A 24,985-nucleotide genomic window follows, 5' to 3' on the forward strand; every position below is an offset into this window, starting at 1 on the left:
TTCCCATAGCTCTGGGACACAGAACAGGAGGAAGAACCTGCCATCTTTACGTCCTACAGAGACATACACCCATGAGCAGTATGACAGCGAGATGCTGACAGGGAACATGTATCTGCTGGAGCTGAATCCTGACAACACTGGTCACTTGACACAAAACACTGGCTGTGCCCAGACTATCATTCTCCTAAGGACCTATGTGGAATGCATATGGCAGCACAGATGAGACCTGTCTGTGAGAAAATATCAGGGAGCCGCAAGGTGTCAGAGAGCAAACCTGCAAATCTCTCCTCATTAGCATTTCTTATGGAGCTGAATGTGCTGTAATAAAACAGCTATTAACACACTTACATTGATGATGGCATAGCTCACTAGAACCCAAGTTAACCTTTCAGATGAGGGTGAAGAGCTGGGTTGCAGCAGCTCACAGCAGCTCCAGTGGATTGCATTCCTGGCTGCTGGCCACCTGTGAGACATTGGGACAAGTGTGCAGCTAGAGAGGAGGAGTTCAGCATAGGACCCAAGGGGGTCTCCACAACTCATGTCACTTGGTTTATTCTGCCAAGAGTGTCAGTGAAGGATGCTCCTCCGTGCAAGGATAATATAGGCCCAATGTGCCTGATGAGAATTTCATGGGCAGAAAGAACAAGTGGGCGGCCTGAACTGTGGCTTCCTCACATGGCACAGCCTTGCCAAAAGCTATCCCCAAAGCTGAAGCTCAGCTGCTCCCACTCTAGTCACGCCCATCTCTCCACTGTGAGACCTACAGCTGTCCTCTGAGCTGTGGATTCAAAGGTGCTTCCTGACTTTCCCAGATATGTTACAACAATGTCAGGCATTTTTGATTGCTCTTCATGGGAGCCCACACCTAAAATGCTATTGCACTTTATAGTTATCATGGGTTTTATTTATATATTTGTTTATTTGTTTTTGCAATAACTAGGAATTTAATGCAGGGACTCACGAAAGTAAGTGCTCTGCCACTGAGCCACACCCCAGCCCCTCACTGGGGGATTCTAGATAGGGGCTCTACCACTGAGCCATGCCCCCACCCCTAGTAAAGCTATATCCTCCACCTTCTTTTTACTTAAGACAGACATTAAGTTGCTCAGGCTAGCCTTAAACTCACTCTATAACGCCGGCTGGTACTCAACTTATCATCCTCATGCCTCAGCCTCCTACTTCCCTGGTGGACTACAGGCCTGTGCCACCAGGCTAGCCACCAGGCTAGCTCACAGTTGTCTACTAAACATCCCCCTCACCAAAGGCTCTGTTGTAAGCCTAGGAAAGGGCTCTGCTCAGTGTGGACTCCAGTGCTCTCTGGAAAGAGCATATAGCCATGCTGTCACCCTGGCTGTTCCTTTAGACACTACTCCAAGTGGACAACCAGTAGCACTAGCTGGGTGAGTTGAGTTCATAGAATGACTGGCCCCAGCAGCACCTCTCTAGGAGTCTGCACCACACCAAGGTCAAGGACAAGCAAACAGATGTGAGCATCAAGACCACAAAAGTTGAGTATGACAAAGGTCTTGCCTAGGATGCTGTGCAGGTTGGCCATGCTACAGGGCAGTCCTAGGTTTGTGCACAGGTGCCTAGTGGCTTAGGTTCAGTCCTGGACCTTCTGAGTTTCAGCTTTATTGTCACTGAAATGTGAACAATGACAGTCCTGTTTCTAGGGTCACAGCCAGAGTCAAACTCAAGAGATACGACTGAAAAGTGGGTAAGGAACAGGCACAGGCGGCATCTGGGGGTGTGGCTGTGGGGTTCTCCTGACAAGCAGGATCCTGCTTCATCTTGTACGGTCATGCAGCCTCTCCAGAGAATTAAGCAAACCTCCCCATCTCTGCTGGAGGGAGAGCAGGGGCTTCCCCTGTGACTACAGGGGATACAGCATTTAGCACAGGCCAGCCAGGAGGGAGAGGCCAAGTGTGGTTCATACTGCTTCCCTAGCATCCTACAGGAGCCAAAGAGTTACTCTCTTCTTTTAAAATGAAACATTTTCTCTACCCTCACTCCACTAAAGCAACATGAAACTTCACAGAGGGCTCACAATACTGCAGGTGACAGAGAGAACAAGAAGCCACAAACTGCTTGGAAGACACTGTGCCATCCCCTAGACAGGAACACCACAGGAACATGCAGCAAGAGGAAGCAGGCTGACGCAGGGACCACATGGCTACACGGCACAGACTGTCTTCAAGACACCTGGCAACAACCTGGCAGAGGCCTTGCTTCACCCTGAAGCTCCTGGTTGCCTGGAACCCTCTAACCACCAACTGCTATATAAGAAGTAAAATAGTGCACATATCAAAATAACCCCCATGGCTGCCCTCCTCCAACACACACACCATAGTGTGTGTGTGCCACTTGCCATGGCGCACACCTACCTCCATCTCCGAGCTGTGGGCATGTACCTTCTGAACCATGTCCTCGGCCTCCCACAGGCGCTGTGTCAGCTGGGATGAGTACTCAGTTTGTGTCAGCTCACTGTCATAGGATCCCAGGATGGCACGCATGCCGTCTCGCTCCTGTAAACACAGATGGTCAGGTCAGGGTGGGGACAGTGTGTGAGGTGGCTTGGAAGAATACAGAGGTGAGCTTCAGAGTCCCTGCACATGCTCAAAAACCTTAAGACTCTGGCCTGCTTCCATCTGCCAGTGGTGCACACCTCCAGAGAGCCTGCAACAGAGGTCTAGGCCTGCAGAGCTTAGACTCAGTACTCACTTCAACCATGCCAGGGAAGATACCAGCTTGGTGTGAGCTCTGACAAGTGATACCCAGAGCAAGAACACAAGCCTGAGGAGTAAGTTACCAACCCTTCCTGAGCAGACTGAGAACCCTCAGCCCTGTCCTAATTCCCGGACACTGAGGCTCCAGAAACAGCTGTGGCCTCAGTGAGTACCTTACCTCCACAGCGAATCACAGACAAATGAGGCCACCAGCCTGTCCAGTCATATTCAACACAGAGTAGGAGTGACAGCTGGAGTTGTGGCTAACCCTCCTCAGCTACTCTGTGCACACTTGGTCGACAGCCTGAACCAGAAAGCTAGCAGTGGAGAGATGCTGCCGAGACTGGGACCAGGTTCTCTAAGATGCTAGACAGGGGTCACAGGAGCTGAAGGGGAATGCCTTCTACCCTGCCAGCAAGGAGGCCTATAGACATGCAACCTGCCAAGATGCTATGAGGGCCACATATGGGGTACAGCGTTGTTGGGGAGACTGCCTTCCCCAGGGGTGCTCACTGCATTCTCTTTGCCCATGACTGGGGTTCTTAAGCATAGCCAAAAACCTACAGGGCCACTGGGCTCTTCTGAACATAGATATTACTCCTAGGTAAAGGAGACCCAGCCCCAAAATTCCAGGCCCAGGCTGAGGAATCCCTTCAACCTGGTGTCACCTTTGAGAGTTCCATGGGGTGCACAAGCAAGGGTAGCAAATCCTCCTTGGAAGTTCAGGTGTGCCAGGACCCAGCTTCACCAACCTCCTGTGAACATCACCATGGGGAAAGTGACAAGGCTCTTCATCCCGCAGGTCTGGGCAAGCCCAGCTCTGTGCTTCTAACTGGATCCTGGGGCATCTGTGCTGATGAGTTTGGTGCCTTCCGCTTAAGCCTTGCCCATTCATGTAGCCAGCAGTGAGGATGCTGGGGACAGCACAGCTCACGAAGAAGGGGACAGTTCCTACTATAAGAAGCAGCTTCCAACTCCAGCTCTGCTCTGAAGCCAGCTATCTAGTCACTCCAGATCTCAAATCCTCCCTCAGCATGAAAGTGGTCACAAGGGCAACTGTGTGGATCAATATTGCTGTGGACGAAGTGTCTAGTGAGCTGTCCTGCTGACAACCATTACTCATGAAAACAATAGGACTTTATTACCATTGGCAAATGCTGTCCCAGCACAATGGCCAGGATATGGCTCCTATGTGGTCTAGCATATCCCTTCCAAAATCACACACTCAGGAAAAGGTCAGAGTGGCCCAGCACAACACACTCCCTCCCAAGTGACCTGCATGGTCTGTCCACACTGGGAGAGGCTCAGAGGGGAAAGAATGGCTTCCATAGACTGGCTCTTTTAGACTTCATAGGCACCAGGAACAGCACCCACGACTACCAAGAACTTTCCCATGAGGCTAAGGCCCTAACTCAAGGCTTAGCCACCCTCAGCACCAATACAGCCTATCCTTAACCCTCTATTTAAGAAGGCTGGGATGCTGGGCTACAGAGAACACTCTACCATCTCCTCTCCCCCTTAGCCTGTGGGCCTCCAAAGCCTCATCTGAGTTCTCTTCCCTCCCAAGCTGGGGACATGGTTATCACCCTGGCATAGAATTCATAATTAGTGAGTGCCAAAAAATTCAATAACTGAGAAATTAAAGTACCAAATCCAGCTGGAACTGGTCACCAGTCTGGGGGCGATCTGTTTCCGCGGAAAGGTTTATGAAGTGCCATAACTTTATTGAAATCCTATATCTTCCCATTGACTTTTATCGTCTTGAGCTGGTTACCCAAGTTATCATTAGCTGAGTGTCGATGCCACGAGAGGCTGGGCGGGGGATTTCCTTTCATCAACAAACTGTAATTGTCTCTTTTATTGATCGGTAAATCTCCCCACTGCCGCCTTTCTCTGGGCTTCTCTCCTCAAGTATCTCCAGGCTTGCACAGAAGAAAAATAGAACTCGAGAAGTTTGTTGTTTGTATCTTTTCAAGGAATGGTCATCACAGTGAGGGTGCTGTGAGGTACGACTGGGTAATGGATCTTTAATGAGCAATGCCACTCTTGCCTTGGCTCTACTTCAACAGGCACAGGCGATTCTGTAGCACAAACAGGTGCCTAGGTGGGGCCCGCAGAGCCCTAAAGACCTGCTTGCCAAGTACCAAACAAAATGGTATTTTCCACTGAGTGCTTCTCCTTGGGTACAGAACAATCCTGTTTGAAAACAATCAAATTTGCTCACCGTGTAATTAATGGCAAGGAGAGAGTGCTACCAGACAGTTGCACCAAGAAAGTCATCAGCTGAGGATGGAGACCTCAAAACCACCTGAGACAATCAGAGGGATGGTTGGCTGCCTGGGCGGACCCTCTTTGGGACAGGAGAGGCCAGGGGCCATCCTAGTCATCAGACTGCAATGGTGGTATGATGTAATGCAGACAGGCTGGGCGATGGCTCAGTGGTTAAGTGTTTACTGTACAAGCATAAGGACCTAAACTATGTGGACCCAGCACCCATGTAAAAAGCCAAATGTGATAGAACTTGCTTGTTATATTAATACTGGTGAGGTGGCAACCCCAGGGCTGGCCAGACTAGACACATCAATGAGCCATAGGTCTCGGTGACAGGCTATGTCTAAAAAGAAAGCAAGGTGAGGGCTACCAAGATAGTTCAATGGTAACATTTGCTGCTAAACCTGAGGATCTGAATTTGATTCCTGGGACCCACAAGTTGTAACCTGACCTACATGGGCCCCTACACAAACATATACACACAGACACCAACCAGTGTGTTTACACACACACACATGCATGCATGCACAGAGGGGAGGGAGAAAGGGAGGGAGTACAGCTATGTTGCATGAACATTTTCAATTCATTCCTAGCTTGAGAAAGCAACAACAGACCCAAAGAAAGGACTCCATCCATGTCCTGAGTGGTGGGTTTAGTTATAGGAGCTAGACAATAAGTTTAGTGGGTTCTTTTATAGAAGCATAGGTAACTGGGGGCAGCTCCATCACTAAAAAGACTCACCCAAAGCATACAGATGACCCCACAGAGCTACATCCTTAGAATTCCCTACCCAACTTACAGGCAGCTCCACCAAAGAGTCTCCTCTCTCCAGAAAATGCTTCCTGCTTACAACCCCAGAAAGGGGATTTTGAGCCATGTCTTTTCTGAGTTTCAGTCATAACCCAAGACTCAATCCCATGTCCTACCTGAGCCTCTGCTCTCCCTCCACAGGTGAATGTTTTAATCTGGGGGTGGGAGGAAGTACTTCACAAAGAACTAGTAAAAAATTCCAAGGCCAAGGGTTCATAGTGGTTTTCTAGAAGAGAAACTGAGGCACAAAAGTGTAGAATAAATTGTCTTAGGAGCCAGGAACTCCATTTCACTGCCTTCCGAACCTGAGCCTCCCGACAATGTCCTTTCCCCATAACAATATTTAGGATGAACTCAGACAGCCAGAGTAGAGTGTGGGTGGGGGAATAGATGACCATCACAGAACAAGCAACAGCCAACATGGGTATCCCTACACCTGGGCAGATACTGCGTGCTCCAACAGAGTTCTAGTGTCATTGTGTCGGTGGAAGTCCTGTCATTCATCTTTGATCCACCAGTGTGCTCACTAACCCATATTTGCATAGAGAAAGCCCCACTTAAACCCATGGGAGTCATAACAGTACAGCCCAGCAGGCCTTGGTGCAGAGGATGCAAGAACAGACCAGTGCACAGAGTGCCAAAAAGACAGCAGGTAGTCACAGGTAAGCAGAGCATGCAAGCTGCACACAGCCAGAGGGCAGTGTGAGTAGTTCCCAGAGGACCTTGCCAGAGAGCACACATTAGTTTCTTTCTGTTGCTGTGGTGGAACACCACACCACACTCAAAAGCAACAATGGAAGAATGGATTTGTTTTGGCTTAAGGTTCCAGAGGGGCACAATAGGGGGTGAGGGTGGGGGGTCAGTCACAGCAGCAGAAAATTGAACAATTGCATCTTCAACTGCAAACACCAAAAAGAGCACAAACTGCAAGTGGGCAAAGCTCTACACTCTCAAAGTACGCACCCTGTGATATATCCTCAGAAAGGCTTCGCCTCCTAAAGGTTCTGCAACCTCCACAAACAGTGCCAAATGTTCAAACGCATGAGCCTACAGGGCCCATTTCTCATTCAGACCTGTACACAGCCTACTGTCCAGAAATAACTCTTCACCAGCCTCTGGCACACTGTGGGAAGGAGATGTCCACGTGGAGTAGAGGACTAGCCTGTAGTCTGTCTCAGGTCAAAAACACCACAAGGCCTATGCTGGCAGGACATCAGTTTGCTCTGTATCCGGAAGAATATAATCAGCCTCACTAGGCCTCAAGAGACTGTGTCAAAGCTAAGTGCCTGGATGATCTTGGAAATTCAAATACAGTCCTCTGCAGGAGGCTCTGACTTCAGGTCACACCCTTGAAGTGGCACGGTATTCTGGCTGTGTGGGTGTGGGCATCACCGCCATCCTCTATTATCTCATGGCTGCTTTCTCCATGTCAAATACCCCTGCTTGGATGGACATGAGTGACCTACGAGACAGGTGTATGTACTGCCCCAAAGCCCACTCAGGCTATTGGAACGGCTGCTGTCAGGGCTATACAGGGCTCAAGGCAACCCTTGTCACTCCCCTCCCTCACTAAAGGGAATGGGGTTGGAGGCACCTATGTTGGCACAGGGGTCTCTCTCTAGACCCAGAGACCCCCACCCCACTGAAGCAGCTGACAGCAGAGCCTACAAGCAGTGCAGGCATGTCCCTTTCCCCTCTCCTCCCCTCCCCTCCCAACCTCCCCTGACAATGCTGACTCACTGGGCCACCCACTCATCACAGTTCTGTCTTCAAGGACCTCTATGCTTGGCTGCTCTATGCATGGCTACTGTATGCATGGCTGCTCTCTGCAGGCATCTCCTGTGGTTCTTTCACAGCCCTCATGGCCTCTCTCCTTGTCTAGGTTCCGCCACTCAACTCATAGCCACTCCACAAGGCTTTCTTAAGAAAAGCTAAGTCATGAGCTTTCAGACACAAAGAGCCAGCCTCCTACATCCCAGCACCAGGGCTGCTGAAGTCCACCCAGCTCCAGGGCCCCAGCCCTGTTCCCTGCCCACTCTCCCTATCACATCTCAGAGCCACTCACTGTCACCCCAAGATGAGTGAGAGCTGGAGGCATGGGGGGTGGGGGGCATCCACAATGAAATCAGTTCCTGGCAGGCACCTAAAAACCCCTCTTTCACAGGTTTATCTCTATTTGGAGACCCTGGCTGTACCCCACCTTGAAAGAGCTGAACAGATGGGAGTGTCCATGGCCCCTTGCCCTAGGTCCCCAAGCATTTTGGCCCTACTGCTTCCAGCTCTGGTCACATCGCCACCTAGGCTTGTGCCCTGCCACTTGCCTCCACTTAAGGAACTCTTCAAGGTCCTGAGCTTCAAATCCTCTCTAGAGAACCCATGCTCCTCTCTGCAGCCCATTCAGAGGGAATCCTAATAGGTCAGGAGCACAGGCACCAGGAACAGGAAGAATTCTATCTCTAGAGTCAGACCTACCTGGCACGTACCCTGAACATCCACACTAGTGAAAAGATGTTCTTGAAAGAAAGAAGAATGCAGGTCATGATATTATACTGGAGGGTGCACATCTGTAGGAAGGTGATGGTGCCACCACAACTATGGTGCTTTTGTGACCCATTCTGACCAGTCATAGCTGCCCCTTAGTGCTTGGGGCAGCAGAGGCATGCCTAACCAGAGCCAAGAGTACAGTCCTGTCAGGGTTTTCTGTGTTATCTTTGTCTGGCCTTTTCCATTTGGAACTCTCTAGAACTGCAAACAAATTCAGGCATGAGGAAAGCTTGCTTGCAGGGTTAGAAGAGAGGCTTTCCATGGTGCATCCAGTCCGACAGTGGACATCAGATGACAAGTCATCAACTCAAGGGTACCTCCACTCATCTCTATGAGTGCTGGCTGCTCACCCCCCAATCAAAGAATTGGTGTCTCATATTCCAGGGGCCTCGTTGTCCACAGATTCCAGACCAACCATGACCCAAGTGAGCAGTGAGTTACCATGTCAGGTAATCAGCCAATAACATCCATGGCTGGACCCCATCCATGCCATTGGTAGGGAATGAATCTGGACCCCAAGAGAAACCTCCCTGGGGACCATCTACAAAGCCACATACTACCAAGGTCTGGGATACAGCAGGCCTCTAGCAGGGAAAGAACAGAGATTATGGTGCCTGGTCAGCAAGGCAACAGATAAGGGGCCCTGTGTACAACAGCCCTGTCCACAGTGATCAAACTTCCAACAAGACCTACCACTACACAGAGGATGACTGCTGTATGTGTGCTCACCTTGATGCTGGGTAGATAGGAAAAGCCACAAAGGTTGAACGCTGAGAGTCTGTGACCACAAGCCTACATGTAAAACCCCAGAGCTTGAGATAGCTAGTCTAAAATCACATACCATGTCAAGTCCAGATAGATAGACCAGCAGAAGGCATGGGTCCTGCAGGGAAGGGAGAATCAATCTACTCATTAAACACCTACTCCTCCTGCCAAGGAGAATCAAAGGCTGACAAGGAGTGTACAGAAGCAGCCATCCTTCCCCATATTTGGTTCATCACTGTGCAATCTAGTGAGTTACAAAGTAGAGCCACTGAGAATCTTAAATCAGAATTTAGGGGGAATGGCACTAAGATAGCAGGGTTGCTTTGAGGTATGTGATGGTTAATCTTGATTGGCAGCATGGCTTGATCTCAAAGGAACTGAAGGACAAACTGCTGACAGACCTGTGGGGGACGGTCTTGAGGTGACTTGAAGTGGAAACACTTGCCCTCCTAGTAGTAGCCCAGATAAAAGGAGGTCCCAGAAGAGAGATGGCTCTCTGCCAGCTTGCCTTTGTGACTCGCTGGCAAGTTCATCTACCCTGTGGCTGCTGCACCATTTCACTGGTATCAGAATCCAGCTTCCTCTGGCTTCCAACATGGACTAAAGAGTAGTGACTCTCCAGGAATCCCCTAGGCTTTTGGGGCCAGCCAGAGGCTGATGAGGCACTCAGCTCTGTGGGTTGCTGAGCAAGCTGGGCCCTCAATTCTTCAGTTAAGGCAGCCACTATACTTCCCAGACCATATTGTGTAAACCAGTCTAATAAATCCTAAGACAGTGGGAATGGGGTCAAGATATAGTTAACTGCACTACAGAAACTATGCAGGGAGAAAGTAGAGGGCCTGAGGGGAAACTCCAATAAATTCACAACAATGGAAATCTTTAACCATGATATCTTTAAGTGGTACATATAAAGTACTAAATTGGAATACAGAAATTCAAATGGGAAGAATAAGCAATGAAGACAGACTAAACAAGTTGATTAAAAAATGAAGCTCATACTGTGTAAGAAAAATAAGTGTCCACTGCAGAGTATTTCCAGAAAATAAATGATGCATGGTGCAGGCAGCCAGGGAGAGTGGCAGCCCACCAACATTCAATAAGACAAAACTGAAGGCCAAGGCCTCACCAGAGCTGGATGTTACTCTACTGACCCCTGGCCACCAGAGACTGGGGAGGAGGGCCACCAGACAAAGAGGCTCACTATGCATCAATCAAAGACTTGATTTACCAAAACCACGTGAGCTGCTGATGAGGAAGGGGCAGTGCCAGCCCAGAAATGTAAAGTCACCACTGACCCAGTGGAGATGGCAATGTGTCCACTGTGAATGTCCACCACTGACACGGTGGAGATGGCAATATGTCCACTGTGAATGTCCACCACTGACCCAGTGGAGATGGCAATGTGTCCACTGTGAATGTCCACCACTGACCCGGTGGAGATGGCAATGTGTCCACTGTGAATGTCCACCACTGACACGGTAGAGATGGCAATGTATGTGCTGGTTGTGAATGTCCACCACTGACCCAGTGGAGATGGCAATGTGTATCAGTGACAAGTAAACTGACATCCAGGGACTAGACAAGGAAAGTGAAGACCAATGTGACAGATTCTGACTTGAGGTGTGGTTTGTATGGTACTTTCCACACAAACATGAGGATCTGAAACATTCCCTAGATCTGGGGCTTGCCTGGGGTTAGCCTAGCCTCTGTGGGGCACTGCCTCAAAACAATGTAGGCTGGTAAGCTGCTATCAAACCTCAAGGGAATGGCTAAAAAAAAAATAATAATAATAACTTGTTAAAACTTTAACAGTTAAAAAATTTAATAAGTGCTATGACATAGAAGACAGAACACAAATTCCAAATGAAGAATCGTTGAGAACTACTTCAGAAAACAAAAACTGGTTATCCTGAGAGACAATTCTGCAGATTGTGAACAACATCTAATATACTTGTAAAGTTAAAATAAAACGTATTTTCAGCAAGCAGAGGCTAAATAACACCTCTTAGAGAAGCATGATGATATAAAGATAAAAGGACAGAGTCGGCATGGTGCCTCTGCAGGCTGCCCTGCAAGCATCTCAGCCCAGAATGCAATTCCCTAGAGCTCAGGTAAAAACATAGGAGGTAGGAACTGATGTTTGTAACCCCCGAAATTAACAGTGATAGAAAATAGGGGGCAGAAATGTGGAAATCACTCAGGAGCCTGAGAACCTGCCATCACTGAAGAAACCACACACGAGACCCTGTGTCACCAAGTTGTAAGGAGAGAACTGACTTCTGAAAACAGTCGACTGACCATCACGAGTCCTTGAACACACACGTGAACACATTCAATAAACAGAAAGACACAAGAACAACAGCTTCCTGTTAGGAAGCATGCAACTGTGAAGAAGATTTGAGTACAGGACTTTAAAAAGCCCCACCTACCAGGTGCCTGGTAAAATTACCTATTAAGGGTCAGCATCAGACCAGTCTGACAGGAGTCCCAAAAGCTTCAACACCATAAAGAAAGGAACAAAGACAAGAAGGAAAACTGAGGGTGAGGTAAAACAGCTGACTTTCCTCCAGCTCCATTCATCGACAGCGGTGATCAACAGTCAAGAGCACAGACTGCCTGCTCATCCAGAGGACCAGAATGCAACTCCAAGAACCTAGGTTAAACAGCTCATAACGATCGATAACTCCAAATCCAGGAAATCTGATGTCACTTTCTGACTTCCCCAGGCACCCACAGCACACACACACACACACACACACACACACACACACACACACACGCTCCTAAATACAATAAAAGAATAAACCTTTAAAGTCAGCACATTAGAGCCGGGTGGTGGTGGCGCACGCCTTTAATCCCAGCACTTGGGAGGCAGAGGCAGGCGGATTTCTGAGTTCGAGGCCAGCCTGGTCTACCAGAGTGAGTTCCAGGACAGCCAGAGCTACACAGAGAAACACTGTCTCAAAAAACCAAAAAAAAAAAAAAAAAAAAAAAAAAGTCAGCACATTAGTTGACTACCGTGCCCCTGGGTGGTAAGTAAAGATGGTTCAGAGAGCTTGAGAACATCCCTTAACCTATAAAGTAATTCAGTGTTGTCAACCCTGGACTAAATTTATCCCTAAATGTCTATGACCAACATTCAGATAACCACCAAAACAAATTAACCCCACCCAGTGAAACAGACCTGTTGTTCCCATTACTCTGGAGACTAAAGCAGAAAGCCTTGAAGTTCAAGACCAGCCTGATATACAGAGTAAGGTCATTGCCAGCCTGGAAAACTTAATAAGATCTTTGCCCAAAGTAAAATGTAAGAAGTGGAATTGCAAGGTATGATGGGGTATGGGGGTTGTGGGTGGCTCTAAAGTACAATACTTGTCTAGAGTTCCTCCCAACCCCTAATGAGGGGCTGGGGTATGGCTTAGTATAGGAGCACCTGTCTAAAATCCCCCAGTGAGGGGCTGGGGTGTAGCTCAGTGGTAGAGCCCCTGTCTAGAATCCCCAGTGAAGGGCTGGGGGGTGTGGCTCAGTGGTGGAACATTTGTACAGCATATACAAGGCCCTGGGTCCAAGCCAGTATAGGGGTGGATGGGAGCTGCCTAATTCACATGCTGGCAGGGGTGGGGGGATGAATAAGAAATGTGCAATTAAAACCAAACAAGGCAGATGAAGTGGAGAAGATAATGAGAAAGAAAACAAAGAGCAGTGACCAAGCACAAAACAGGAACAAACATGGGTATAAAGCAAACTGTGTCAACGATCATTTTAAATGTGCATGATCTAAGCACACCAATTAATCTGAGCAGGCTACTTTGGAAGACTCTGTCAGAGTGCATTAAAAAAACAAGACCTAATTATATGCTGTCTGCAAGAAGTGGTCTTTGAACAAAAAGACACATCTATTAAAGGTAAATGGAGAAAGATATACCCCAGTAACTCTAATCAAAAGAGAGTTGGAGGGGCCAGGGCAGCAGTTCTCAACTGTGGGTTATGATCCCTTAAGGGTCAAACAGGAATCGCCTAAGACCATCAGAAAACACAGAGGTTTACATTATAATTCACAACAGTAGCAAAACTAAAGTTATGAAGTATGTCTTAGGGTTTTACTGCTGTGAACAGACACCATGACCAAGGCAACTCTTATAAGGACAACATTTAATTGGGGCTGGCTTACAAGTTCAGAGGTTCAGTCCATTATCATCAAGATAGGAGCATGGCAGCATCCAGGCAGGTATGGGGCTGGAGGAACTGAAAGCTCCATGTCTCGTTTTGAAGGCAGCTAGAACCTTGTTTCTAGGTAGCTAGAACAGGGTATTAAAGCCCACACCCACAGAGACACACCTACTCCAACAAGGCCATACCTCCTAATAGTGCTCAGTGGGTCAAACCATCCCAAAGTAGCAACAAAATAATTTTATGGTTGGGGGTCACCACAACAGAAGGAACTGTATTAGTGTTGCAGCATTAGGAAGACTGGAAACACTGGGCTACAGAGATGGCTCAGCAGTTAAGAGCACTTCCTGTTCTTACAAAAGACCTGACTCTGATTCCAAGCACCCACAATGAGCATCTCACAACCCTCTGTAAGTCTAGTTCCAAGAGAATCAATGCCCTCTTTCTGGCATCCACAGGTACCTGCAACTCACATGAAGACACACAGACACTCCATTTCTGCATGTCAAATGCACTAGGGAAAAAGCACAAGAAAGGAGCCCAGCTCTACAGTACTACAGGGTCATTGTGACAGAAAGCCATGCCCATGCTCCACACTAACTCACTGATACTAGAGTGGAGAGACATACATAACACAAACAGATCGAACTGCAGAGAGAGACAGATGATTCCCCTGGTGCATGTCAAAATTCAACAGTTCTCTATCTGGAACAGGCAGAAAATCAGTAAGGACACCACTGACCCAAAGTGTGCCATCAATCACCTTGCCTGAGTGTGATGGAGAACGGTATCCCCATGCTCATGGGGAACACTTGCAAAGCAGCACACTAGGGCCAGAAATAACATCACGGGAAATGGACAAGAGAAGAATGTTGCCACTGAATTAAACTGGGTACCAGTTGCAAAAGAACTGGGGGTAAGATCCCCAAATGCATAGAAATTAACAAACTACTTCTAACTAATGCACAGGCAAAAAAAAAAAAAAAAAAAAAAACCCTACTCAAGAAAAGCTCAGCAATGGTTTGGAACAATAAGAAGGCAATGCCAATTTACTGAGAGTTATGGAAAATAGTACTAGGCTCAGAGAGAACTTTATGGGTCTGCACGTATGTTTTACAAAGGTCTAAAATCACCTAAGCTTCCAGGACAGAAACTATGCAAAGGAGAACATGAGCCCAAAGCAAGCAAAAGAAAATAATACAGACGAGAACAGAAATAAGTGAAAACTCACAGAAACCAGGTATTGCATATCGAGGGTTGTGTCACTGAACAGTCTAGGAGGAGAACTTTGAAAGTTTAGCCAAGGGCTGAGGTCAGGGGAGCTGGCTCAGGAGGCAAGTGTAAAGATCTGACTTCAAATCCCCAGAAACAAAGTAAAGTCAGACATTGTAGTAATCCCAATGTTCCTAGAACAAGCAGGGAGGGGAACATGAGAATCCCAGGAGCTCAAGGAGCAGCAGCCACGAGTGCACAGCAGTGAAAAGGAGATGCCACCTCCAATGAAGTGGAGGTGAGGACTGACACCTGAGACTGTCTGTCCTCTGGCCTTTCTGTGTGTCACATACACACACACACACATTATACACATACACACACCTCGAGAACATTCAGAGTGCTACCACAGGAAGCAGGCACAGCTGGAGTTCATGAGGGATAGCAAAAGTTCTTGAATGGTGCCAGCTACCAAAAACCAAAGAGAGGAACAAAACTTGGGCTCACCCAGTGCCTGCTCTTCCTTGGTCCCAACTGTGAAGCACAGAATGCAGTAGTGCTGTGAGCAGGCTGTTTAGACATCCCTGTGAGCCTGAAGTCAAGCCAGTGCCCTGACAGCCCAGGCACTGATGAAGGTGTTTAGTTTCTTGACTCAGCCTGGCTCTGAGCTGAGTTGTTAGCACCATGAACACAGGACACCCCGACCTCTCCCTAAGGGCCTCACCGCCACAAAGGGACTTGCAATCCTGATGTATCAATTCCCACAGCTCATTGGGGAACTGCATCCAGTCCCATCCTCTGTTTCTTTCCTTGCAAACCTGACTGGCCTGACCTAGGATGGTTATGACAGCCAGCCCCTTGGTGGAATTCACCCTGCCGGCTGCTTTAGGAATGACTCCTGACAGGAGTTCAGTGTGAGAGGACAGCCTGTTTCTTTTTGGAACACGAGTTTTCCAAATGGAAAGCAACAGACTCACAAAGTCCCATTAGAATGTAGCGACTAGATGGATATACCTCCTAATTCCACAAGGGAGATGACCACTTCACTGCAAGCCTTCTGTAGACAAAACTGATGACCTACAAACTGCTGTAAGGAGAGCACTATAATGTGCCCATGTCAAAACCCTCAGCACTAGATAGGAACGCTGGCATGTACCTGTAGACCCAGCTACTCTATAGAGGCTGAGGCAGGGGGATTACTTCAGTCTAACTTAGACAATACAATAAATGCACCACATCTTTAGGAGAAGAAAATAATTATACAGCACAAGAATAAATGCTAACATAAGCTATGTACTTTTAGTATTAAGTAAGACCATAATGGTCAATGCCAATTATCAACTTAATTACACTAATAAAAGCCTTGAAGGGCTGGGGTACTACTCTTACAGAGGACCTGAATTCCATTCCCAGCAACCAAATTAGGCAGCTCAAACTGCCTGTAATTCCAGGGGATCCAACACCTCTGACCTCTGGAGGCAATTGCAATCAAATGCATATACTAACTCTCCTGGAGAGAGGGGTGGGGGTGACCTGGGCCTTACAGGGACACAGCTTTGAGTGTGCTGGTCAGGTGTTTCCAGGGAGGACTGACAGCACCATTTCATGGGCTGGGATCCATGCATATGTGGACAATAAGCCTGATACCCAAGCTGCTACAGTCACAGGCAGCTTCCACCACCTACTGTCACCACCATAATGGACTGAACCCAAAAGTATTCCCTTTTTGCTTCTTGGCACAGGCATGAGTTAACTAAATAATACATAGGTTATATAGATACTGGTTCACTAATTATAGCAAATGGACTACAGTAAAACCAGCTAGTAGGCACAACTGCCAAGTTCAAATGTATAGAAACATCAACACAGTTCTGTGCTACACAGCTGTAATCTCTTTTTTGTTGTTGTTTTGTTTTTTGTTTGTTTGTTTGTTTGTTTTCGAGACAGGGTTTCTCTGTGTAGCCTTGGCTGACCTGGAACTCACTCTGTAGACCAGGCTGGCCTCAAACTCAGAAATCCGCCTGCCTCTGCCTCTCAAGTGCTAGAATTAAAGGCATGTGCCACCACCACTCAGCTCACAGCTGTAATCTCAACTCGGGAGCAGAAGCAAAAGGACCAGAAGTTCATGGTCAGCCTTGGCTACATAGGTTCAAGGCCAGCCTGAGCCATAGATCTTTTATAAAACACAGTGACTTTCTAAATCTCTAAGTAAGTATACAAAGCACTTGATAGTACATCTTCTTATCAGGTTGATATTCATGAGCCTATGGCTGAGGAACAAAGCAGGAGCAAATGGCCCAAGGTGGCCAGATACAGGGAAGAGAGGGATGCACTAATTTTTTACTAGACTAAATAATAACAGCCTATCTTCTCATAATCAGTGAGGCAACTAAGAAGAATCACATAAAAGCACATCAGGTGACCAAAATAATGAGGAGAGCGAAAACAGAAGGGAAAGTTTATTCTGTGACAGAGTATAAGGTTTTGGCGGTGGGGCACAAAAAAAGCAACTATAAGATAGATAATTTAAATGCAAATATGTTAAGATAAGGACATAGCTGACCAGTAGAACCCCTGCCCAGAATCTCCCAAAAAGGAACAGGGAGCCTGACTCAGCAATGAGGAGCTGAGACTATGACTATAATAGTAGAGCCCCTGCCTAGAGTCCCCCAGTGAGGGCTGGGGTGTGGCTCAGTGGTAGAGCTCCTGCCTAGAATCCTCCAATGCGGGGCTGGGGTGTGGCTCAGTGGTAGAACACTTACCTTTCATGGGTAAGAACTTGGATTCTCTCTGATTCATTCACATAGAAATAAATTTCTCATTACATAAAGGACAACTAAATTAAATATTTTGAGTGTACAAAAAACATTGTCTGGCTGAATAAAGCCACTAAACCTATATATATCCCCCTTGTAAGAGAACTATCTATAACCAAATGATGAAGCTTCCAATGATAGTGGGAAGAGCAAAGGGTGCAGATTCAAAAATGGAAGCTTATCACTGCTAGAAAATTAATCACTGGAAGAACCCACAGGTGAAGATGAGTTCATAGGAAGAAAAGGAAGCCTCAGAGGGAAGGGTCCACCTTTCAGAGTCATCTGCAGCCTCAGGATGCCAACTGACAAAGCTAATGGGAGAGGCAGGCAGTCCACAAAGAAACAGACCAAAGGAAGTTTCTCTGGGATACAGAAGAGTTGAACAGAGCAACCTGCCACTGACAGCATTTGCAAGCAATGACACCCAGCAGCTGTTGGTCAACGCATATACAGAGACGCTTCACAAACACACACTACCATGAAGTCTAAGGAGAGTCCAGGAAGCAGGTGTCCGTAACATTTATTTTAGACAGAGTCTCACACTGGGCCTAGGCAGGCCTTAGACTCACAGTAATCCTCCTACTTCCATCTCCAGAGGGCTGGGACAACAAGTGTGTGCCACCATTTCCAGCCATGTATCTTGATAAATTTTAACTGATATCATTCAAAGCATAATTTGTGAACAAGAAAATTATAGGAGAATTCAACAATTCAAGAGCTTAAAACCCAGCAAGTAGTTTTAAATTAAGAAATTTATTTACAACCCATTGGTCAAATTGAAGAGAAAAAAAATCACAATGGAAATGGATAAATTTCCAAACTGTTTCAGGATTTGAATTGTAAATGTCCCCAAATGCCCATGTATAGAAGGAAGGCTTGGTGGCCAGCCTGTGATGCTACTTGAAGCTAGCTGGCCTTTAGGAGATAGGGCCAAGTGAAAAGAAGTGAGGTCCCTGGGGCATGACCTTGAAGGGCACTGTTGAATGCCAGGCTCTTCCCTGTCATCTCTTGGTTTCAGGCCTGGAGGTGAATGGCTTGGACTCACCACCTGCTTGCTCAAGATGTCTGGACTGGCCACAATCTAAAGCCATAATCTGTTACAACATAGAACTGACAAACAAGCATTCTTTTCTTCATAAGGAAGATCTTGGCAATCTGTTATCATGATGGAAGACTGCTTAATACAATGAGAAAAGTGTAATATAGCAAACACACAGTATGCAACCAAATTACAGCCTTAAGAGCAGAAATCCAAAGAGAAGAAAGAATGAAACTCAACTGGCTACATACACAACACAGATTCAAGCACAAATTAACACCATAAAAAGTAGAGAGCGATAGGAAAAGCAAACGAGCAATACAGAATAAATATTATTGAGAATTAATAAAGCCAAAAGCTGACTCATTCAAATGACTAATAAAATTAATAAGCCCTTAGGCTTGAGAGATGGCGCCGAGTTAAGAGCACATACTGCTATGCACAGGACCTTGAGTGTGGTTCTTAGCACCAGTATTGGGTACCTCATACCTCCTGTACCCATAGCTCCAGGAGTATCTGACACCTCCCCTGGCCTCTATAGGAGCCTGCACTCATATGTACATACCCACAGAGACAGATACTCACATAATTAAAAATAAAAATATAACATTAAGTTTTTTTTTAATTTTTTTTTTTTTAATGAAAATATAGAGATGGCTCCTACTTGCCATCCAAGCCAGAGGACCTGAGTTAGGATTCTAAGCACTTATGCAAAAAGCTGGGTTTGGTGAGAGCTTTGTCTGAAAAAGCAAAGTGGAAGCTGAGGAGATACCGGAGTGGCTTAAGAGCACTGGCTGCGGGCTGGTGAGATGGCTCAGCAGGTAAGAGTACCGACTGCTTTTCCAGATGTCCTGAGTTCAAATCCCAGCAACCACATGGTGGCTCACAACCATCTGTAATGAGATCTGACACCCTCTTCTGGTGCGTCTGAAGACAGCTACAGTGTACTTATTTATAATAATAAATAAATCTTTAAAAAAAAAAAAAAAGAGCACTGGCTGCTCCTGCAGAAGACCTGAGTTCAGTTCCCAGCACCCGTGTTCACAAATGCCTGTAACTTCAGTTCTAGGGGATCTGATACCCTCTATTGAACTCTGCAGGTACCTGAACACATGTGATATATCTATGAATACATGCATATATACATAAATAAAAATAAATCTTTTTTTTAAAGGTGGAGAGCAATTCAAGAAGATATTCTCTAGCCCCTACATGTATAAACACACATGCATACTAGGACACAGACACAAGCACGCTCACACACAAAGAATAATTTAAGTGCTGAGGCCAAAGAAATGGCTCCATGGGTAAAGAGCCTGTCACTCAGGCAATAAGATCTGAGTTCAGTTCCCCAGCATCTACTTAAATTTACATGGCCACGTGAATCTATGACTCCAGGGATGGGATGGGAAGAGGCAGGCAGATGGCTAAAACTTAGAGGCCAACCAGTAACTTAAACATCAGTGTATTCCATCAGACCATTAAGGAAGGAGTAGGTACTCATCTTACAGACTATTCCAGAAAACTCACAGCACAAAACCTGATGGGAACTTAAGGGCCAGACTCTCCAGGTGTCATTCATCCAGAACATCAGCTAGATGGCTAAGCAAGCACAAGACCAAACAGCAACGCACAACTCACAAGGGAGAACTGCTTTGTCCTGGGACATCTGTGCGGCTTCATGTTTGAAAAGTCAGAAAGCTAATCCACATTAACAGAATAAATAAGTCATAAAATCTCAATATTTGCAGAAAAAAAACATTTGCTTAAAATTGATACCGATTTGTCATGGAAACAAGACAAGAAAAAAGAGCCTCTTAGGGTTAGCAAGATGGCCCAGCAAGTCAAGGCACTTGTTCTACAAAGCTGAAGTCCTGAGTTTCATTCTCCATTCTATGGTGGAAGGAGAGATCCAACTCTTGGAATCTATCTTCTGACCTGCACATGAATGCTATGTGGCATACACCACACCTTCACACACACACACACATGCATACACATAATGAATAAAATAAAGTAAATGTTCAAAGAGAATTTCAAAAGTGCTTCCTAGCACATGAAGACAAGCAACCCTGCTGAATGGCTAGATTTCCTCCCGCAGACAGTGTGAATTCTAACAGCTACGTATAGCCAGCCTAGCTGAGACTGTCAGGGAGGGACACTCTGCCACTAACCCTTCTGTTCAAAGCAGCCTTAGTTGAGCTTCTCAGAAGTATAAAGGCTGGGAACGAAGGTGATGGGAATTTCCAGCACATGCCACAACTGTGAACAGATAATCCGACTTAATCTACAAAGGATTACTAAAGTAAGTATGTTTAGCCATGCAGCTGGGCCAGAGCAAGATCATCAAGGATAAACAGAGCCTGGTTCCACATCAAGGAAGGAGGAGCCAATGTTCAAGGACTGCCTGGGTGGCAAGGGCAAGTTCGAGGCCAGCCAGGGTAAGTTAATGAGACTTTGTCTCAAAATCAAGTGCAAGAGGACTGGGGCTGCAGTTCGGTGGTGCACAGGCACATATTCACTTAAAACTCTTAAACACTGCAGCACAAGTACTTAAAAGTAAGCATGATTGCTAAGAAGACAGGATCTGGAATCAACGTGACTCAGGGCAGTCTGTTGGATAGTTCCTAGATGAATTAACTAAGGGGAAAGACCCTCCCCCTACATGGTACCTTCTGGCGGTGGCTCAATGGGGCAGTCTGAATGAAGAATGTCTCCCATAGGCATCTACTTTTGAACACATGGGCCCCAGTTGGTAGCACTATTTGGGGAGGTTACAGGTGTAGCCTTACTGGAGGAAGTGTGACAACAGAGGCAGGCTCGGGCGGTTCAGTCTCACCTTACTTCCTCTGCTTGTGTTCTGCTTCCTGGGTGTGAATGAAAAAGTAACCAGTCAACTTCCTACTCCTGCTCCACTCCCTGCCTTTCCTGACCTGATGGACTACTTTTTCTCTGGAACCATAGGCCAATACAAACCTCTCCTTCCCAGTAACTACTATCCGCAAATGTAAGGGGTCTCAGAAAAGACTGTTGCTTTTCGCCTGTTCCTCTCTACCTCTTGCTAGTAAGTGTATTTACTCTGATGTCACCTCTGCCACCATTCATTAATATCTAACTCCACCTCTACCTTCCCAGGCCTCCAACACAGACTGAAGAGGCAGCACTGGGTCTCTAGCTCATGGCACTGTCTTCACAGGATGTGGACTTGGAACACTGTGGCTTCCTAGCACAGGAGGGTTGCCGGGGTGGAGGAGCAGGAGGAGGGCAGACTATGAAGGTGATATCCACTTCTCATTCTGTCTGTCCTAAGCTCTCTCCCTCCTGCCTATCACTGTGATGTGACCAGCTGTTAGCTGCATCCACCATGCTTCCCTTGGCATGATGGGGTGTATCCACTGAAACGTGGACCAAAATAAGTCCTTCCTCCTCTTAGTTGCTCCAGCCAGGAATCTCATCAGAGGGACACGAAAGTGACTCACAGGGCAAATAAAGCCACAGGCAATAGCAAAGGCTTCTAAATCAGGACACACACGCACAAACAGCAATCAGAGAAATCTAAAAGCAGAATAGTGCCCACTAAAACTAAGAACTTCAATTAAGTGAAAGAATAAAAAATGCCAGATTGGGGGGAATATATTTACAATCACTTATCTAACAAAAGGCTAGTGACCAGAATGTATCAAGAACCTTATGAATCATCAAATCAAATGGGCAATGGAGTTTGTGTATGTGCCATTTTCTGGGGGAGGGAGCTCATAAAATAATGTCTGTTGCCCCAAAGAAGAGTCACAGGTCAAAGAAAACAATGCACCCAAGTCATGAGAAGATCCCCTTCATTCCTTCACTGTTTTCTGAGACCGATAAAGAAGCAGCTGAAGGGAGAAAGGTTTCTTCCTGCTCACAGTTCAAGGATGCAGCGGGGAACTCAGAGCGCCAGTCAGGAAGCGGAGGGAAGTAAATGAGTGCTGAATGCCGCTGCTCAGGAAGCATCACGGAGAGAGAGCGCCAAAAGAGCAGTTGGCATGAGGGCACCATGGAGGCCACGAGCTCAAGCCCAAGCCCCGGGCCAGAAAACTCACTACTGCTGTACAGGAAGACCCACCATCAGGAGGGGAAGACACACGGCATCCTCAGAATGAAACCTCTGTGTCCAGCAATGTCATCATGAACAAACAAAAGCCAACCATAGCAGTTATGTGTATAGGCATCCATTAAAATGAAATTCAAAACCAGGCAAAGATAACAGTGAGTTTGGTTCTGGGGGTGGCAGAGCCACAAGATAGCAGAGACTAGTGACTTCTCAACCCACAGGGTCCACAGACATGCTGATGTCATCTACAAACAGTACATTTAGAGAGAGTGATGTGGCCCAGGGTGTCCTTGAACACACAGTAATCCTCCTACCTCAGCACCCTGAGGTCTGGAATTACAGCATGCACCATCATGCCCCACTTAACATAAAACTTTTTATTTAGAAAGCATCTCTGCAGATGGCTGGACTGATGGCATTCATGTGAGGACAAGTTTCTTACTCAACCACTTTCCCAGTATAAAGTCTGGAAGGACTAGGTAGCCTTACACAGTGTTGCCCAGTGAGCATTCATGGTGGGGAGTGGGGTGCAAAGGGAAAGGAGAAGGCAATGTGTGGTCTAGCAAGACGGGAGGCAAGGGTGTCAAGCAGCGACCATAGTTAGGATTAATCTGAGTGCTCAGATCATCATTAATGACAGAAGGGACAAAAAAAAAAAGATGGAAGGGGGGGAAGAGACCATGAGGACAGCCAGCCTACACTCACATCAGCTGTGGCGCTAGGCCCATGCTAGAGTTGGCCTCACCCCTTGCCAATTTCTGACAATTGATTCGCTAGTGTCAGACAGTTGGGAAGGTCTACAAGATGCATCTGAGGTCACTAGGCCTCACTATATCCTCCTGTCTCCGCAGAGCACTGACTGTGAGAAAGGAGCCCAGAGACACCAGGTAAAGCAAAGAGAGAGGTGGCTGCTCTACACCCTGCACTTAGCAGAATAACTTAGGAGGAAAACAAGAGTATGTGCCCCCAGTGGATGTTTGAACAAGGGGTGTTGAGAAACATCTCTGGGGACAAAAGTGTTCACAGTCATCAAAGCTCATTAAACATGGTTAATTGGGTGAGGCCAGTCCCAGTGATGATGAGGGAATGAGAAGATAATTTTAGCGAAATGCAATTCTATTAATTTCCATATAGTCTCTTGAACAAAGCGCTAACAAAGTGTTACCAAATGCATTTCTTGCTTCGATTCTTCCATGAGTAGATAAGGCTAATTTAGAATTAACACACCGCTCACTTGGGCCAATTAGAACCGATTAAACAAGGTCCCTGATCTGTTCCCATGTGTTGTGCTTCCTGGGTGGGCTAGGGCTGGAGAGCCGGAAGCTCAACCTTTCCAACAGTGCAGGAAGCTGTCAACACATGCTCCTGGGCATATATCAGAAGCCTGTCAGACACTGCATCAGGAACGGAAAAAAATTTCTTCTCTCGGTGACCATCAGCCACCATGCTCTGCAGGCATGGAGACAACAGGGCTTATGGGCCACATCAAATACTCTACATTTTGAGGGGACAGTCAGTAGCCTCACTGAATACCTGGCAGCCTGCCCTCAAAGCTGCAACTCCTCCTTCTCAGATCTAAGTCTTTTCCTCTCTGAACCATGGTAAGCCTCCTAATGTGTTCCTCTCACCTGCCACCAAGCCAAGTGCATTACATGCTGAGCCACCGCCTGAGTCACCAGCTTCTGGGAGCCCTACTAGAAACAACCAACAGGTTCCACACCCATGTCAGCCAGGCTTGTAGCTGCACCTATAAATGTATCTGGCCCCTGTGGGTGACCAAAGCTAACACAGCTACTCAATACAGAAGACAAAGTGAGAGTTTCTCCATGCCTCATATGACCCCTACCTTCTTCTGGCAGACAGCACCACACACCGCTGCCAAGCCTCCCTTCCTGAACCGCTGCCTCAACTACTTTCTACCCAGCCTCAGCTGAGAGGAGACAGGGGAGGAGGCCCTCAGCACTCTGCACTATGAGCCCCCAGCCCGTGTTCCTGCAATTTCAACCTCCTGAGAAAAAGCTCTATAACACCTATTGTAGGAGGGAGTGGGAATCAATTGAGACTTCCAGAAGCAATCTTACTCAGGCTTCACACTGCTCTATTACAAACTCCATTTCATTTACTCTACTTGTATAATGCATTCCCAGCACCCACCTAGAGCGGGCCCTGTGCTCCCAAGCAGTGACTCTTCATGCCGGTGTGGGTGGCTCGGTGGGGAATGCATTAGAGCTGATCTTCCTGGGGTAACACCAACAGGTACAAAGTCTCACTGACTATTCTACAGCTGGCCCCTCCCTTGGTGTCCTCAGAGAGAAGGTGAGAAACAAGGCCCATGACAACAGGGCTATGGCCGGAACAGTGCTACTGCTACTCAAGCATATTCCATGCCATTCAGGAGGAAAGTGAGAGGACATGGCCTACAGCATTCAATGCAACTGATGCCCTAGATGCCCAGCCTGGCCCCAGCCTGGCCCCATTAGCTTCAGACAGTCCCTGGTCTCCTCCAACCTTCTGTTTCCCCTACCAGTGAGGAAGAGACTGA

The 24,985-nt window shown here is 47.0% G+C and overlaps 1 protein-coding gene across 4 annotated transcripts in view; it reads right to left on the reverse strand.

The window, feature by feature from the left end:
- The window catches only part of Mad1l1 (mitotic arrest deficient 1 like 1), a 314,427-nt gene that overhangs the window by 132,661 nt on the left and 156,781 nt on the right, over nt 1-24,985 (reverse strand). For all 4 annotated transcript variants that reach the window (XM_031338516.1, XM_031338517.1, XM_031338518.1 and 1 more), the window contains one exon: nt 2,385-2,525. In XM_031338516.1, the coding sequence (XP_031194376.1) occupies nt 2,385-2,525 (141 nt within the window). The remainder of the gene's footprint in view (nt 1-2,384; nt 2,526-24,985) is intronic.

The sequence above is a fragment of the Mastomys coucha genome, unplaced genomic scaffold (genome assembly GCF_008632895.1).
Source record: "Mastomys coucha isolate ucsf_1 unplaced genomic scaffold, UCSF_Mcou_1 pScaffold22, whole genome shotgun sequence".
Lineage (NCBI taxonomy): Eukaryota > Metazoa > Chordata > Mammalia > Rodentia > Muridae > Mastomys > Mastomys coucha.